Genomic DNA, 16,972 nt, shown 5'->3' with positions numbered 1-16,972 from the left:
TAAATGGGAAAGTCTGGGATTTCAATATTGGTAGTAGTGGTGAGTCAAACTTATGGGCACAACTTACAGAAACAAAGGATTTGGTTTAAAAATCCCCCACTTCTGCAAACCCTGCTTTTAATTGTACTAAGTAACAGACATTTGGCAACACCTGAAAGCTGCTTGACACTTTCCTGGATCCATATATCCATGTATAAATTTAGCATCCAGATTGTCCATTCTGTAATTCAAACATGTTGGTTATTCTGCACACGTGACATCTACTGCATGTAGAGCTGCACCAATTAATCTATTAGTTGTCAACTACTTAATTAGTTACCAACTAATTTGATAATCGATTAAATGCGCTGAGTAACGTTTTAATAAAAACATCAATTTTCTGATCCCAGCTTCTTAAATGTGAATACTTCCTCTGTGACAGTAAACTGAAGGCATTTGGGTTGTGGACAAAACGAGACATTTGTCTTTTATGGCTTTGGGAAACACTGATTAACATTTTTTCGCCATTTTCTCATATTTTGTAGACCAAACAACTTATTGATTAATCAAGAAAATAACTGACAGATTATTTGACAATGAAATTCATTGTTAGTTAGTTGCAGCCCTAATTGCTTCTGCCCAGGGAGAGGAATCCCTCCTCTGTTGCTCTGCTGTCTGGGGGTTTCCTTATCCAATTCAAGGGTCAAAAGGCCCCGACACACCAAGTCAACGGTCAACCATTGGTCAGTATTGGGCCATTGGTGACCCTCGTCGGCCCCCATTGGCTGTTTCTAAGCCAATTCAGCATGTTGAATTGGCGTCAGAGACAGCGAAACCCAACAGTTAATGAAATCTCTCTGATAGGCAGTTCAGCTCAGCACACAAGAAGTGAAACAGAAGTGAGGCAAGTAAACAAAACAGCTAAAGTCAACAGGGAGTGAGACCAAAACAAACTTGTTACATAAGGTTAGATTATTTTTCTCTAGCCACTGAGCTCTTTAACAGAAATGATTCCTGATGGTTGCATTGTTCTTCACTGGCATACGATAAATATGGTCTGTTCTTTTAACATGGAATTGTGTTGTTAATGTTCTAACTGGCTAACTAGCATCAAGACAATCTTCTGGTTTACCTTTTTGAGTGATAAATACAGATTGCCACTGACTGCTGTTAGAAGAGTCATTTCCTCTCACATGGGCACAGAACGTATGAGCTGGTTGGCCATTGGCTGTAGTCTTTCTTGCAACTTTGTGGCCAAGGTCTGGAGAGGTGAGGCGGCGCAACAATCAGCTTTCATAGCTACTAATTCTTTGAAGTTGGTTTGGTGTGTCTGGGCCTTAAGCAAACTGGTGTTGTATACTGTACGAATTGTTAAACCTCTTGAGGCAAATTTGTGATTTGTAACACTGGACAATATAAATAAAACATTTGACTTGGTTGTTAAATGAGATTAAAAATTGTCGTGACATTTATAGCCTTGCGTCACCAAGCTAAATCACAAATGTGAAGTATTCTGGAACCTTTCAGTTCATTTTCTATTTCCACAGGGCAGCATCAGTGGGCACAGACCCAAATGCCTCTGAATGCAAGTGGATACACTGGAGCAGCAGAACGTGACCTACAACCAATCAGAGCAACGAAATATGAAACAAGCGCTGGGTGATAAATGCAAGTTGGGGTGATACTTGGTTCATTTTCAAGCCGGAAAAAAATTGTGGCCGCACAAACTTTCAATTCTGAAATTACAGTTTACCCTCAATTGTGTTTCTGAAAACATCTGAGGCAGAAAACATGCAATGCAGTAACAGAATCTTGATTCACGTTCAATCAGCACTGCCTCGTTTGACAGTTTAACCTGAGTTTCGTGAGTGTGGTGCACTGAGTTGGACAGAGCAGACTGGACTCAATTACAACCAATCAGAGTCGGACATATTAGAACAGTTGTGACTGACCCAACCCAGGCCACGCTGGCTATAAATCTATCTGAACAGAAGGGAGACTGGAAACATCTGCCAGAGCAAATAAAACATGAGCTCGCAGATTCCAGGCTAACATATTCATATTTCATGTTGGGAGAAAAACTCTTGCTGTATTTCAGCTTGGTTATGGGATATAATTATGGTTTTAGAGACATTATGTCACAACCTACACTAGATGGGTCAGTTGTTTTAACTCAAACTACTAACTAATAAACCTCAAATAAAATAAACTGTAAGAGTGAGATGAAAACATGCCATCAGCTCACCAGACAACTTTATGGAGTCGTGTTTCTCGCTCTCATCAAAGGAGGAGTGGTCGTCATCCGAATAAGAACGATTGGCGTCGCCCTGGAGACAAAAAGAGGAGCGAGGGGTAGACCGAGGAAAGGAAGAGAAAAAAGAGACAGGGAATTACTCAGGGTTCATGCTATGAGAGTACACTGTAACAGATTTCACAGATTTTGTTTCAGGACCTTAAATCTCCTGTGTGACACCAGTCAAAGCCACGGACTCTGCTCTCTAACATATTTGAGGTTATCAGGGTGGCTCAGATCTGTGTTGTGTCTTAAGATTAGATCTAGGAAAAACCCTCAAACAACTAACACACTACTGCCCGAAAGTAACCCCGGTGGTTTGGTTAGGACCAATGGAATTCCCATTTGATCTCCACAATGAGAAAATCTGGAGTAAACTGGCTCAATAATACCTAGTATATGGCAGTAATAGATGAGCATTGGAAAGTGAAAGAGCCAGGGGGGAAAGACCTTCAGCGAGAGAAGCAGAGAGAGACAATGAAAGGCAGACAGTGGAAGACTGATGACTGTATTTTGTTTTGGCATTTCAGAAAGATCAATCAAAAGCCTTGTGATTTGTGTCAGTGTTTCCCCTTCAACACACACAGGCCATGAATATTGTAATCCTTTGATCCGTGTAGGAAAAGTCAACTGGATTACTCAACCGCACTACAATTTTCCAATGATACATCTGCGAGTTTGACAGTTGATGGCAGATTGACAGAATCATTTTCCAGTGTTTTCCGCTGAGATGAATTGCTTTGGAAATTACACTGTTGTGTTGAATACACCATTATTATGTTTTGACTGCTGGTACAGCCTCAGATAAATAAATTTGACCAATACTGTAATAATCATTTCTACTGTATAAAACAGATTTTAAACCCTTTGAAAAACTAGGCTGTCTTTGCTCAGTTTTCACCCCTGATAGAGTATCCACAGGCTCATAGCATAGTTAATACATGCCTAAACTTGGTATGCAATGTATCATTATTTTCACTCTAGTAGTAGCAGTAACTCTATGCATGTCAATCTGCTGAGTACTTTGATAATGAAGATATGCCAGGCACAAGAGCTGGGCTTATTTTAGCTGTAAAGGTCACTGCAAAAGGTTAAAGTCTTTGAGAAACACAGACAGATGGATAGACGTCAGCTGCCCATAGGGGATGACTCCATGCACAGAATGCATGGATGGAGACAAGATAAATATAGAAGAGATGTCAAAGTTTGAAAGTTTACTTTAATAGATTGGCAGGCCATGTTTTGATAAATAATTAATGTCTAAATATTCAGGGTTTCTACACTTTCTTAAACTTATTTTGAAGGACTTTTAAGAGACTATCCGAATCCAATTCCCTCAAATTCAAGGACTCATAGTCTGAGACATGGGCCAAGGTGAATTATTGTCACAACAGTGAGCATTTTTATAATGAGACCTTACAGGCTTTACAGAAGCTCACAGACAGCAATCAAAAAGAGGCTTGAATGTGTAAACACTTCCCAATAGTAATAGTGCGTTACAGTGATGGCAGACGATATTAAAAGAAAATCTATTTATATATAAATTAAAGCACTTTCAAAGACCCATGTCTATTAATGTCCTTTTTCAAAAACTTCCAATGCCTTGATTTTTTTTCTTAAATTCACAAAAATTCAACATTTCAAGGACACCTGGGAACTCTGATGTTAGAAATCTGGTACTTCTTTGGAAAAAGTTATTGGATAATTGTGAAGTAAGAGCCTATCTCAGAATCCATCAGTTATCGTTCCGATGACAACAAGCCTCTGGGTGCAGAACCCAATATTTTGGGGGACCTGGCGTTGCCCCACCTTGCCCAAGACTTCCTCTTCTGTGCACCAGTCATTTTGGCTAATCTCTGTAAACAGATATCTGCATATGAATGTGGGGGCGGCAGTAGCTCAGTCCATAGGGACTTGGGATGGGAACCGGAGGGTCGTCTGTTCAAGTCCCCGTCCGGACCAAAATATGGAGTGTGGACTGGTAGCTGGAGAGGTGCCAGTTCACCTCCTGGGCACTGCCGAGGTGCCCCTGAGCAAGGCACCGAACCCCCCAACTGCTCGGAGCGCCTGTCATGGGCAGCCCCCTCTGACATCTCTCCACTTAGTGCATGTATAGGTCCAGTTTGTGCATGTGTGTGTTCGGACCTGTGTGTAATTGACAAACAGAGTGAAAAATTGAATTTCCCCTTGGGGATTAATAAAGTATATAAAATTAAAAATTAAATTAAAAAATGAATAACTTTTTAAAAAGCCAAAAAAAAGCTATAGTGGATGGATGACAACCGATAGGTTCATTTGACAATCTGCTACTATCTAATAGATTGCAATTCAGCAGATGCGTTACGCCTCTTTTTGCTCTCCACAGGGACTGTTTACCTGCTGCTGTACTCAGACTACAAACTGAAGCCAGCACACTCTGGATACCAGAATCTTGTCCCCTTGGCTACAGGTTCTGCATATGTCTGCAAACATCTGTTTTTAGAGATCAGTAAGAGCTGCTCCGTCACTTTACAAGTGTTAAACAAAGATTCATTTTCACAGTATTACAAATTTGGCACTCTGGAGTGAATTATTGAGTTACTGTGAGCTTGTTAAATTGCTGCAATTCTTTGGTTGCTGTTAAAGGGCAATACATGTCAGTGATAATTTTAAATATTTCACCTCTCCTGATACAGGCTGAACTTAATTAACATTTTCAAAAGGTTGGTAATAAATAAGATCAACAAACCTGGCCCCGGCACCCCGATCATCAACAACTCAATTCAAATGCAGACATCAATTTACGACAGAAACAAGCTCACGTCCTGCAAATTGAAGCCAGTAATTTGCAGTGAGTTCCCTTACCTCTGCCTGAAAGCCTTCAACCAAGATGGCCACCAGCAGGTTGAAGAGGACGTAGTTTCCAAACGTCATCAGGGCCACGAAGTAAAGAGCAGCAAGTGGTGAAGTGGCTGCCATACCATTGTACAAAACCGCATTCCAGTCCTCCTGAGTCAGAATCTGGGATAATTTCAGGGAAAAACACAAATACAAGGTGTTAAGAGGACACAAGTAGACTATTTAAACAATTTAATTAAATATGGATACAATGACGACATATTGAAATTTACAGAAAATGTAACATAGACTTTTAAATAAATAATTAAATTAATTTGTTGCACATAGATTGTTAGAGATTGGGATATTAGCATTAAACATGCCTAAAAATATTAATTAGGAAACTTAAAATGTATTTATAACCAATACGCAAACTTAGATGGCTTGATTTACAGGTAATATTATCTATGCAAATGTGTGCAGAAATATATCATATCCTAAGAAATACATGTAAGTCATCTGCAAAAAAGGCAAATATGTCGACTGAAAGTGGAGCAAATATGTAGAGATGTATGTGAGTGTGTTTTGCGCATGCTTATCCGAACAGTGTTTTGCTGATTACCTGGAAAACAGTGACAATAGCCCAGAGCAGGGAGTCAAAGTTCTTCCTGTCAGGCACGGTGTCACCTGTCTCTGTCTTGAGACTGAACTTACAGCCAAAGATGTGCATCCCCAGGATACTGCAACACAACAGCAGAGCTTCTGATAATATCAACATACCATACACTCTAAAAATAAATGATCTTATGTACCTAAATGATATTTAGAAGTGGATCTTTTTTTAGATTTTTTGAAGCATGATTCATGTCAGGCTTACTTTTAAAAGCTTTGGGTTGTTATGGCTTTTCTCTGTCTCTGCTGCTTGTTATTTTATAAATGCTGCCTCTGATATGCAGTTCTGTTTGTTATCAATTGTTTTTGTGCTCTAGCTGCAACCAAACACTTCCTTGGCTGGGATAATGAGGATGAATGTGAATATTTGAATGTGACTGTACCCTAAAGCCTGGTTACATAAAATGTCATCTACTCCAATGGCCTTGTTCTTACTGTTAAGTACTATACTAAACACTTAATAGTAATGGAAGTGGCCCTTTAATGTGTGCTTAATTGCACACACTTGTTATAGATATAGACAATAACTCCTTGCAGGGAACCCAAGAGCCTGCTTTGTGTAGTACCATACTGTGAAAACCATTAGAAGTAGTTCTTATGAATCATGCCCAAAGAAACCAGCACCCAAGGACAGCATTGTTGTGGATACTGTTTCCAAAAGTTGTCTTTTCAACCAGGCAATTAAGATGGAGTTAAACTGACACTGACCCTGTCATGATGTAGCAAAACACATGCTTGCACTTACAGCTTGGTCCTGTTTGTGTATGTTTGTGCCTGAACACACAGGAAAATCATTCTTGTGTGTGTATTTTGATTTCCTCAGGGTCATTTTCTTCCCACATCACCTTAGAAAGCAGAATTAAACAAACTGGCTCAAGTGGAAAGCGAAGCTGAGAGGGAGGGAAACAAAGATGGCGAGCACTTGATGGCAGCCATTGATCATCCACTGAAAGACCTTTTAAGCCTTCAGAGGGGCTGCTGTGTCAGTGCTTGAGCATCTACAAATGTCTGCTTGTTATGTTGCTCCAGTTCTTTAAGTGTCTGCTTGTTAAATTCTAACCAGATCTCCAAGTGTGTGCTTGTTACATTTCACCCAGGGTTAATAGCAGCAGCAGAGCACTGTGACCCTCTGCGCTTCAGTGTCAGCTGTTAAGCAGGTGAGCAGGACTTTAGAAAAGACAGAAACTGGCACAAACACATAAAAGCAGAGGATGAAATAATGTCTCTCTTAGCCAACGCACTGAGGAGACGAAACAAAAGAAAACAAACAAAAAATCACTATTTGAAAGAAAAGCATTCCATGCCTTGGTACAGTTGTCAGGTAATGAGGAGCAGGAGAAGCATGGACAGGTTGTCTTGTAATCTATAACAGGCATTTTGACGAACACAAACAGAAATAGTATCTATATACAGAACGTATGTGTATCACCTCACCTGAAGATAAAGATAAAGAGCATCAGCAGCATGCAGAAGGTGGCCACATTGTCCATGGTCTTCATGAGGACCACCAGCTGTCTCCTCAAAGCTGGCATGAACCTTACCAGCTTCAGCACCCTCAGCAGTCTGAAAGTTCTCAGCACAGACAAACCGCCATCGGACTGGCCGATGATCTCACACACACTGAGAAGACAAACACAGATCACAGAGACAGCTAAGATTAAGAGAAAGACTGCTAGATTATGTCAAATTAAAGTATAAAAGATGAGATAGGCAGTTTAACTTTGGCGTTATTGGGCAGAAATACCATAATAAACTTTGAAGATATTGAAATTCAAGTGGTCTGACTTCTGAATCTTCTCTTGGCGCTGTTTTCAGACTTTAGAAATGCTAGCCCGTGACAGGAGACTTTGGACAATCACAGATAGTTTTTGTGTAACAAATGCAATTATGCATGCATGGAACTTTGCTGAAAGTCTGATGTAATGGTGGAGAATGCTGCAGAGAAAGTTGCTATTCCAGCATTGACAATAACTGCCACGGTGTGAAGCAACCCAAAAAAAGAAGGCTGATTTATCAAAAAGAGAGTCTAAGAAGAGTCTGACAATAAACACAATAAAACACATATTAATATCATCGAAGCATTTCAGAGATGGAGAGAGAATGTTGCTCATAATTTAGCCTTCTGCTAACCAGGGCTAAAGGCCCACGGCTTCAAGTTCATGAGAGTCCTGAATTACAGCGTGCCCTCCTCCCGCCACTACAGACCACCTCACTGAGAAGACAGTGGGCAGCAGGTCCGGAAACGGGTCTTCAGTCAACAGCTGAAGCATCTCGAATCCAACCAGCACGAACCCAAGCTATTGGGAACCGACAGCTCTGCCTCCCCACCGGATTGTCAAACTGCCTTTTGCTGCCATACCACAGGTTAGACCCAGCACTGCTGCCAGCCACTAGCTCGCTGTGACACCAAGCAATGGGGGATTTGCACTGACTGGATTTGAGCGGCTACAGCCACCAACCTAATGTCCATCTCTAGAGCTGCTGCCCAAAGAAGCAGTCCACAGCAGGAGGGAGCAAGGCAAAGGGGAGGCTAGCGAGCTAATTCTTGTCTTATTTGTGATCCGATAAACGCAAGCGGTATAACACCATAGTGACAGGGGTTCAGCTAAGGAAAATGTTTTAATTCCACTTCTAAATGCCAGATGTCATGATTCCCATCTCTATATTGGTCATTTCTGAAGCCCTGAATCAAGTACAGTGATTGTTTTTTGTTGTTTTTTGTTGTTTTTTACATCAAATGCCACTTTTTTAAGAAATGCTTTCAAACAATCCTACCAAGTGGTGGGAAAGGGAATGACAGTTAAGGTTAGAAAAAGATTATGATTATGGTTTTGAAAGAAATGGAAATGGAAGAAAGTGAATGGTAATTCAATGTATGTGATGGGCCAGGACAGACTCCTGCGTGAGTCAGCTCCGTGCCCATCCACCATCCTGACCTTCACATCCTTACAATCCACCTTGATTCATAATACTCAGTGTTTCATGCATTGGCACTAAATGTTGGCACTGGATGCAATGCATGGATTGGGAGGTGAGGATTCATCTAATATGAATGTCATTCCTAGGATACCGGGCTGCGATCCCAGATGTCATCTGTTCACAGTAAGCCAGCTTTACATTTCCTGACAGCAGGTGGTAACATTAATTAAATTCCAAAGAAGTGGGTAGCCAGAGCAGCAACAGCCCAAATGGCTGAAAAAAGAGTGTTCCTGGGTTCTTATTAAAGTTTAAGAAAGGCAAAGTTCAGCATCAGAAAATACAAGGAAAACTGTTTCAGTTGTGGCCCTACTGGTTGATGATAAAATAATCTGTGGTTTGAGAGCATATAATAATGCCGCCTGATGAACTTAAAGTATAATTCTCGGTTCCTCTGCAATCTACAGTCAAGAGTTGGTGATATCAAACTCTCACTGTTAAATGTGAAGTGCTGATTCATTTCCTTTGAGTTCAGGTATGTATTTATCATTAGCATAGAGCCACTTCCTGTAGTGGAAAATCTGGCTTTAAACAAATTTGTCCTCTAATGAAGGTGTCTATCAAAGGCTCGACTCAGCACACCAAAATGGCATCGAAATAGCATCAGCTCCGCATTGGCATAGACTGAATGGGGCCACTTTTACAGAGCAGCTCCGTATGAATAGCTGAGTACATTCAGATAGATGAAGAGAGGGAAATTGGTAGTGGAGCGAGAGATAAGAAGACAGATGTAGATATGTTCAATCAACATGTATCTTCTGTGACGGGCTGCACATTTGATCTTGTTCAGTTTTAGTTGCTTTGATGTGTATTTGATCTCGAGGTTATAATGGGGATCACAGACAAAGGCGTTCAGCCAGATGAATTCGAAAAAAAAACGCCAGCAGATCAAAGGCACAGCCACTCACCTGAAGCTCCAGGCGCACACAACAAAAGACAAAACCTGTTTGCTGCTGTCTGACGCTTTGGCATCCAAATACATACAGGTGGTACATTTCAATCATGTAGAATGCAGATGACAATTTGACAAAGCACGGCATGAATAATTGAACTGCAGGATCTCTTTCCAGAACAGTCTGGCACACCAAAAAAGTATCTGACTGAATTACACCAGTCAGTATCACAGAAACATAATATTTTTGCCCTCCAAAAGCCGCCTCTCTTACTTCCCCTCTCTCTGCCAAGATATCCTATAATAAGTATATTTAGGATTTTATATTGTGTAATTACCTTATGATGACGATGATTCCATCAAAGACATTGTAGGGGTTTCTCAAGTAGTTGAAGGAGCCAAATGCAGTGAGTTTGAGGATCATCTCCAAGGAAAACATGCTGGTGAAGACGATGTTGCAGATCTCCAGAACATTAGTGAGCTCCTCTGGCTAAGAGAGCATAGTGATGGATGAAAAGAAGAAGAGGATAGGAAGAGACAGAAGGGAGAGAAGGAAAGAAGGGGAAAGAAGAGAACAAGTTAGAGCAGAAAGTACACTGAAAGTACATACCCACATTGCAGACCCTTGTAGCTGTAAGACTCATTACACACTAAAAAGCAAAATTGTTGGACACACAAACAAACTAGAAGGAAACATGGAGAGTGCAGATCTCTGCCAAGGCTAAAAGCCCTATCTCACAATGGTAAAGAAAGTGAAAAATAATTTTGTATCTGCCCCACAATTTAGATTCGCTCGAAAACATAATGTGTTCTTCTTTAGTCCATGCTACACCTTTCCACCAGGTTTCATAAAACCCAGGCCTGTAGTCTTAACATAATCCTGTTGACAAACAACCAAACCAACACACAATCAAACCAAGCTGAAAACATTACCCCTCTTGTAAAGGTAAAAATGACACAGCTTCATTTACAGCCAGTTCAGCAAAATACACACTTTGCCTGTGGATGAACTTAAACTTAAGGTTATTTGTGTAACCCTAGTTCTTAGAGTGGCACGAGTGAGATGTTTCACTATACCATACTGAGGCATTGAAATTAATGTTACGAATGAGAACTGAGATGACTGAGCTTATCAGGGTAAGCTCTTGTTGTAAGACTTTGTTCAACTTTAATCTGTCTACGATCTACTTTGGCAGCCTCAGATTGGCTTTTAGCTAAATTATAGCATGCCAGTTAACCTGTTAACATGCTAACATGCTGAATGTTAGCATGCCATGTTAGCCAAATTCCATGTTAGCATCAAGCTCTTAAACGATTCTTGTTATGCTGATCAGTACAGTATGCTAACATACTGTCAGTGTGTTAGCTAACATTTAATTTTAATTTAATATTATGGATCCCCGGGTGGCACAGTGGTGTGGTGGCTGGCACTGTTGCCTCACAGCAAGAGGGTTCCTGGTTCGATCCTGGGTGTGGGAGCCCTTCTGTGCAGAGTTTGCATGTTTTCTCCAGGTAGTCTGGCTTCCTCCCACAGTCCAAAGACATGCAGATTGGGGATAGGTTAACTGGTGACTCTAAATTGTCCGTAGGTTTGAATGTGAGCGTGAATGGTTGTCTCTACACGTGATAGTCTGGCGACCTGTCCAGGGTGTACCCTGCCTCTCACCCAATGTCAGCTGGGATAGGCTTCAGCCTCCCCCCCGCAACTCTCAAGAGGATAAGCGGTTAGAAAATGGATGGATGGATGGATGGATTATGGATCCCACTGCCTGTCTTGGCAAGACACAACCCTTGTAGCATTAAAGCACTATGATTGACCAGGTGTCCATCCTCAAACGAGGTAATGGAATAATGTTGATTTTGACCACAGCCTTTAAGCTTTTTCTGACATCGTTGCAGGTCTGAAGGCCTCTCTGGGGCTGGAGAGGCAGTCATAGCGGCTGAGCCACAGCATGGAAGGCATGTTGGAGGCTCCACATCCAGGGTTGTGCAGATAACTAGTTCTAGTTTTTCAGCACGCTCTGCAGGCTCTGGCTAGACTGTCAGCTGTGTAGCCCCAGCAGGCACCACTAACCCAGGCTCCACTCTGTTCCTCAGCCAAGAAACCAGAGAGAGGGCTGGAGGTGGGCAAGGTCTATGCCCATGATTGAGGGCTCTCTGTTGGCTTTCCTCAAGTGTCCACATTCACCTTAATGTGGGTCTGTGAACTTTGGAGCTGTGCAGAGTTTGCATGTTCTCTCCATGTCAGCATGGGCTTTCCGGGTTTTCTGGCTTCCTCCCACAGTCCAAAGACATGTTAATCGGTGGCACTAAATTGCCCTTGAGTGTGAATATGAGCGCGAATGATTGTCTGTCTCTATGTGTTAGTCTTGTGATAGTTTGGAGACCTGTCCAGGGTGTACCCCGCCTCTCGCCCAATGTCAGCTGGGATAGGCTCCAGCCCTCAGCGACCCCTAACAGGATAAATGGTTGAATAAATGAATGAAAATGGACTTTTTTTGGGTGGAGGGATGTCAAGCCTTTGCTCTTTGAACCTTCGTTTTCTGTGACTGGACAGACAATGTCTTGTGCTCTAGTCAATCACAGCAGGTAGAGTGCGACTTGCAAAGGAAAGCAGTGGAAACCATAATATCGTGGTCTGGATAGAGTTAGCCTGTTTACTTGCTGTGCATAGTAACATGGTTACATTTGCTTAACCTTGCTACAGTTAGCATGCTGAAGGACGAGTATCTGGACACTTTTTTTTTCCTAGGATGGCAGGAAGGAATGACCCACCCTAATCTTCCTCTTACTGGCTAGTGCTTGTTGCTTTTGTTGGTTGGGTTGGTAAGGGTCAGGCGAGAGGAGTGACATTGGTAAGGGTTAGGGTAAGAACGATCAGAGGCAGAGTAAGGCAGAGTAGAGCCGGTCAAGCCTTTCATCTTATGCTTTGGACAGTGGCTTTTAATGCAACTTAAAAGCCACTGTCACATCCAACTTCACATCCAACTTAAGCACCAGGCCAACAGACCAACCTACCATGTTTACCTTGTCATACTTTTAAGCACTAGCTCAGCAACAAATTAAAAAGCTAGATTAGAATGATGAGGGGAAAAAAGTCAAGGCAGAAAGTAGACGGAAGAAATGAAAAGAAAAACAAGTCAGAGAACGGGATCCACAAACTACGGACGGTCCTAGTCAATCAATACTAAGAGGACATCAGACTATCATTTAGTGTCACTTAGGCTACTCACACACTTACACACACGCAGCAAAAATACCATGTTTAACTATATTTTTGTCAAGAAATGAAAAAGCCAAAGGAAACTACACATGGCTGAGCTCCTGCTTTTTTTCTCCATCTATCTATTGGTCCGTTCTTTCTTCTGCTTCCTCATCGCTTTGTCTAGTTATCAGCCGTTTTACTCACCATGGATCGAATGCTCCAAATTGATTGGTGGAAAGGGCAAGGAGAAGGACAAAAGCTTTTACGCACAACTGCACTCGTGCACACACACACACACACACACACACACTTTTATGCCAGTAAAAAGCACGAGCAAAGTGTACTGGTTAGCTGCAATTTTAGAGGATTACTGACAAATACACTGACAAGCAGTCAAATAGCAGGTATTGTTGTTCAAACATTGCTCTGTGTGTCCACATCCCTACTGTCTGCTTCTCTCCAGCACAGCAGCACGTAGCAGGCAAACAAAACATAACACATTTTGCCATCAATTATGGAAAGGTCCAACATTTTACTCCTTCCACCATAGAAATCCGAAAGACACTTGCTCTCCATACAATGGTCTAGGAAGCTATGATGTAATACTGTATGCCTATTCAAGTCCTGGAGGTTACAACAAAGCATTTGTTAATGTATTGTTACAGTGATACAATTAGCTCTTAGACACACTGCCAGTATTTAAACAACTCCACTCATTCTTTTAAACACTTGAAAATTGGCAGGAACAGTCGAATGAGTTTATTTTTTGCCTTCCACCGTATGCCTTTACATTTCACTTTCTTTTACTTGCTGTCAGTCTCGAGTTGTTCATCAATTTCTGTCTTTTCAGAGGCAGCTGACACTGTTTGAGTCCCTCTCTCTCGTTCTGTCTTACTGCTTCTGTCTGGCTTTGCTCAATACAAGGAAGAACACACACATGCACACACACACACACACACACACACAAAGGGCTAAATTTGGCACAATCATGATTTCCAGCACATCACTATTCCACAGAGCTCCTCTGTAACTTCAGCAGTGACACTTCTGACATTTCACCGCCCCGGAATCAATGAGCACTGTGTGTTTTGCATTTACATGTCTATCCATGGGCATGTGTGCACCTGTTTGTATCGCTGCATGTATATATGTGTGTGTTTGTCGGCACTAATGAGTGTTTAGCCGTGTGAAAAAACTGGCTAATGATGCATGCCCAGCAGTGTCGGTAACGATGTGACGGCTGACCGCTGTTTGCAGACCAGCCGAACAGCGTCGACAGCCCCCGGAGATCCATTACTGCAGTCTCATTACTGCAGACCTGGGAACAGATCTAAAGACGTGTTTTCCAGTCAGCTGATGTATGGAACAAGAAAAGAGGAGCGGGGATTTGACATCACACTGAGGACAGTTGATTCATGAGAGTGAACAGTTTGTACTTGTAAAGTGAACTAAAAAAATAAATGAAAAAAGCGATGTCAGTACCTGATGTGAAACAAAACCTAAAAATAAAGCTGGTGCCAAATTCTAAGAGGGCAATATTAGCACACACAAACTTATGTGTGTGTGGCTCCAGGATCTGGAAAAGCAATGCGGCCCTTAAAACCTGCCTCTGTACACACGAGTGATCGACTCTACCGTACACTGATAACCCTTTAATGTCTGTCAAGAGTAATTTGACTGATACAAAATTAACTTTGGCATGGCTTTTAAAATGCAAAGGCACAAAGGTAATTCCACCTACCGAGCAGCAGTGCTATATGAACAGCACAATTGCAAACATGTATTGCTCAGCAACAATAGAAATCATGAGCAGAAGTCAATTGTGCTGCTCTGATCTTATTTGTATCAAACTTAACAGAGGTGTTTTGGTTAGGGTCAGTGAATGCGCTCTAGCCTGCTACTCTGCCAGCATTAGAGATGTGGAAATCAGTCATCATAACCCATTGGACACCGGAATGTAGACTGAAAAAAAAAGCGGCATCAATCTTAGAACCCTCCATCTTTGTGACTCAATGAAGAAGTAACAATCATAGTTCTCAGGATGCCATTTTTCAGGCTCCTCTCTCTATTTTACAGGAGGTACTTTATCAGCACAAGAGGAATCATGAGTAACATAAGTAGAGGTCGACCGATTCATCGGTTTGGCCAATTAATTGGACTTTATATAAACTATTGTTAATGGCTGATAGCAGCAACCTCCACTTGTCATGTGGGTACGGCCATAAGGCTTTTGCACGGACTACCCAACATGCAAATACAAGGTAATGTCAGCTTTAGATAACTGTCATGATTTAGACTAAAGTTAACTCATGTAGGACGGCTTGATGTGTTTATTAGGGGCATAATAAGGTTGCTGGTTATAGAATAACATTATGTGCTTTCTCCGCTTTGCTAGCAAGCATAAATTCACTGGAATTAAGTAGCGAGCCACTGGCACTCATTACTCCCCAGCCATGAATGCTAGCTGCAGGATCAGCACCTTGGGGAGCTCTGCGGCAGTCCTGACAGCTGTGCTCTGTTATATGATGAAAACAGGTTTGACTAATATTCCACAGATATTCAGTAAGATCTTTCTTGTATTAGTGATCCCACACCTGCTTTACCTCGGGGAGCTTGGGTGCCTGTCTGCTAGATCTGGTTCTGACGGGCCTTCACCTCCCGCACGAGGAGATACGTCTCCTCAGCTGTAAAACACTCACTCTTTCCAGTTGGTAGGTCCACCATCTAACTAGCTCTCCGTCATGCGCTCCAATCACGCCTCTTTTAAAGGGCATGAGGGGTGACACTCTGATTGGCTTATTGGATAATACGCCCAAAACACATCTATGACTAATTCACAGAGTAAGTCCAACCCTTTTAGACTCTCTGCCATAGCGCACAGTCTAAAAACGCGCTGTCTAACTAGCAAGTGACTGGGACACGCCCATGCGCCGCATGTCTGGCACTTCGCCTTTTAGACCATCTAAACAGGGCCCTGAGTGACTCTCTCTCTTAATAACCTTGTCAAATAACTTACTGATTAATCAGCTAAATGTTTCAGATTTATAACTGTTTGAAGTTTTCTCCTTGAATTCAAGGTACCACGGCATGACTAACTGATGGACACATGGTAATTTTGTGGGTGAAGTGTTACTTTTAGACTCCAATACTAAGGTATTTTAGCAAAAATGCATGTTTCTGGGAATCACTGAGCATACGACAGGTTACATGTGACTTAGATTGTACTGCATGAGTTGAGCAAGTTTGTAAGCTGATGTTTAGATATAGTTTTGCTGCTGCTAAAATTGACCCCCAGCCAATCAATAAATCAATATGTCTGCCATTTTCCATGGAGGAAAATACACCTGCACAAATTCAAGGTAGTACAGCATAACTAATTTACAAATGGTCATTTTGTGGGTGAAGTATTGCTTAAGGTCAACACAAAACAGCTGTACGTGACACACATCTGATCATCCGCACCCATTGTTTTCCATGACCCTGACACTCAGGGACAGGAAATAAGCACTTTTGTCAAACCCTTACAATTTCCTCTGTGTGTATGACGAGTCAGCTTTGTACTACACCTGTTATTTGGCACTTACTAAATTATATGATGCCCTGCGACACAGCAGGAGTGTTGCAGCTACACAGGAGGTTGTGGTGGATAGTGTTTGACTTTGACACCACAGTGCATGTTGGTTCCTTTTAACCATGACTGGGACCTTTCCCTTACCTTAACCAAGTAGTTGGCTTTAAACATAACCAGATCAGAAAACACACACAGATCATTTTTTTATTCAACAACAACCCTATTTTGTTGTTTAGTCATACATACATCCCATAGGGCAGTTTCATGACTTTTTGCAACAAGTTCAGCCTTTTACTACTCGAATGCTTTTAGCATCTGATACACAGCGAGTCCGACTCCTGTTAGTGCAACACCTCTTCACCTGTCTCATGATGGTTAACAACCCACAGCTGCATCTGTGGTATCATGTATAAATATCAGTAATGTGATAATGGAAATCATAACAAACCTAAATGTCTCTTCATGTTGGCACGTTTGATGTGGAGAAAGATAAAATCTCGTTAATAAGAGCCTTTTCATGTTTCAACCGCCACTTTGGTTAATGCAGATATCCATCTTGTTAAGGCT

The 16,972-nt window shown here is 41.7% G+C and overlaps 1 protein-coding gene across 1 annotated transcript in view; it reads right to left on the bottom strand.

The window, feature by feature from the left end:
• LOC117255300 (voltage-dependent T-type calcium channel subunit alpha-1I-like) overlaps positions 1 to 16,972 on the bottom strand; it is a 386,243-nt gene that overhangs the window by 118,193 nt on the left and 251,078 nt on the right. The window contains exons 11-15 of the mRNA XM_078166400.1: positions 9,968 to 10,119; positions 7,196 to 7,381; positions 5,712 to 5,829; positions 5,117 to 5,272; positions 2,225 to 2,306 (exon numbers count right to left, since the gene is read on the bottom strand). Of these exons, the coding sequence (XP_078022526.1) occupies positions 2,225 to 2,306; positions 5,117 to 5,272; positions 5,712 to 5,829; positions 7,196 to 7,381; positions 9,968 to 10,119 (694 nt within the window). The remainder of the gene's footprint in view (positions 1 to 2,224; positions 2,307 to 5,116; positions 5,273 to 5,711; positions 5,830 to 7,195; positions 7,382 to 9,967; positions 10,120 to 16,972) is intronic.

Source organism: Epinephelus lanceolatus, chromosome 3, assembly GCF_041903045.1.
Source record: "Epinephelus lanceolatus isolate andai-2023 chromosome 3, ASM4190304v1, whole genome shotgun sequence".
Taxonomy (NCBI): Eukaryota; Metazoa; Chordata; class Actinopteri; order Perciformes; family Serranidae; genus Epinephelus; species Epinephelus lanceolatus.
This window is presented reverse-complemented; position numbering and strand designations above follow the sequence as displayed.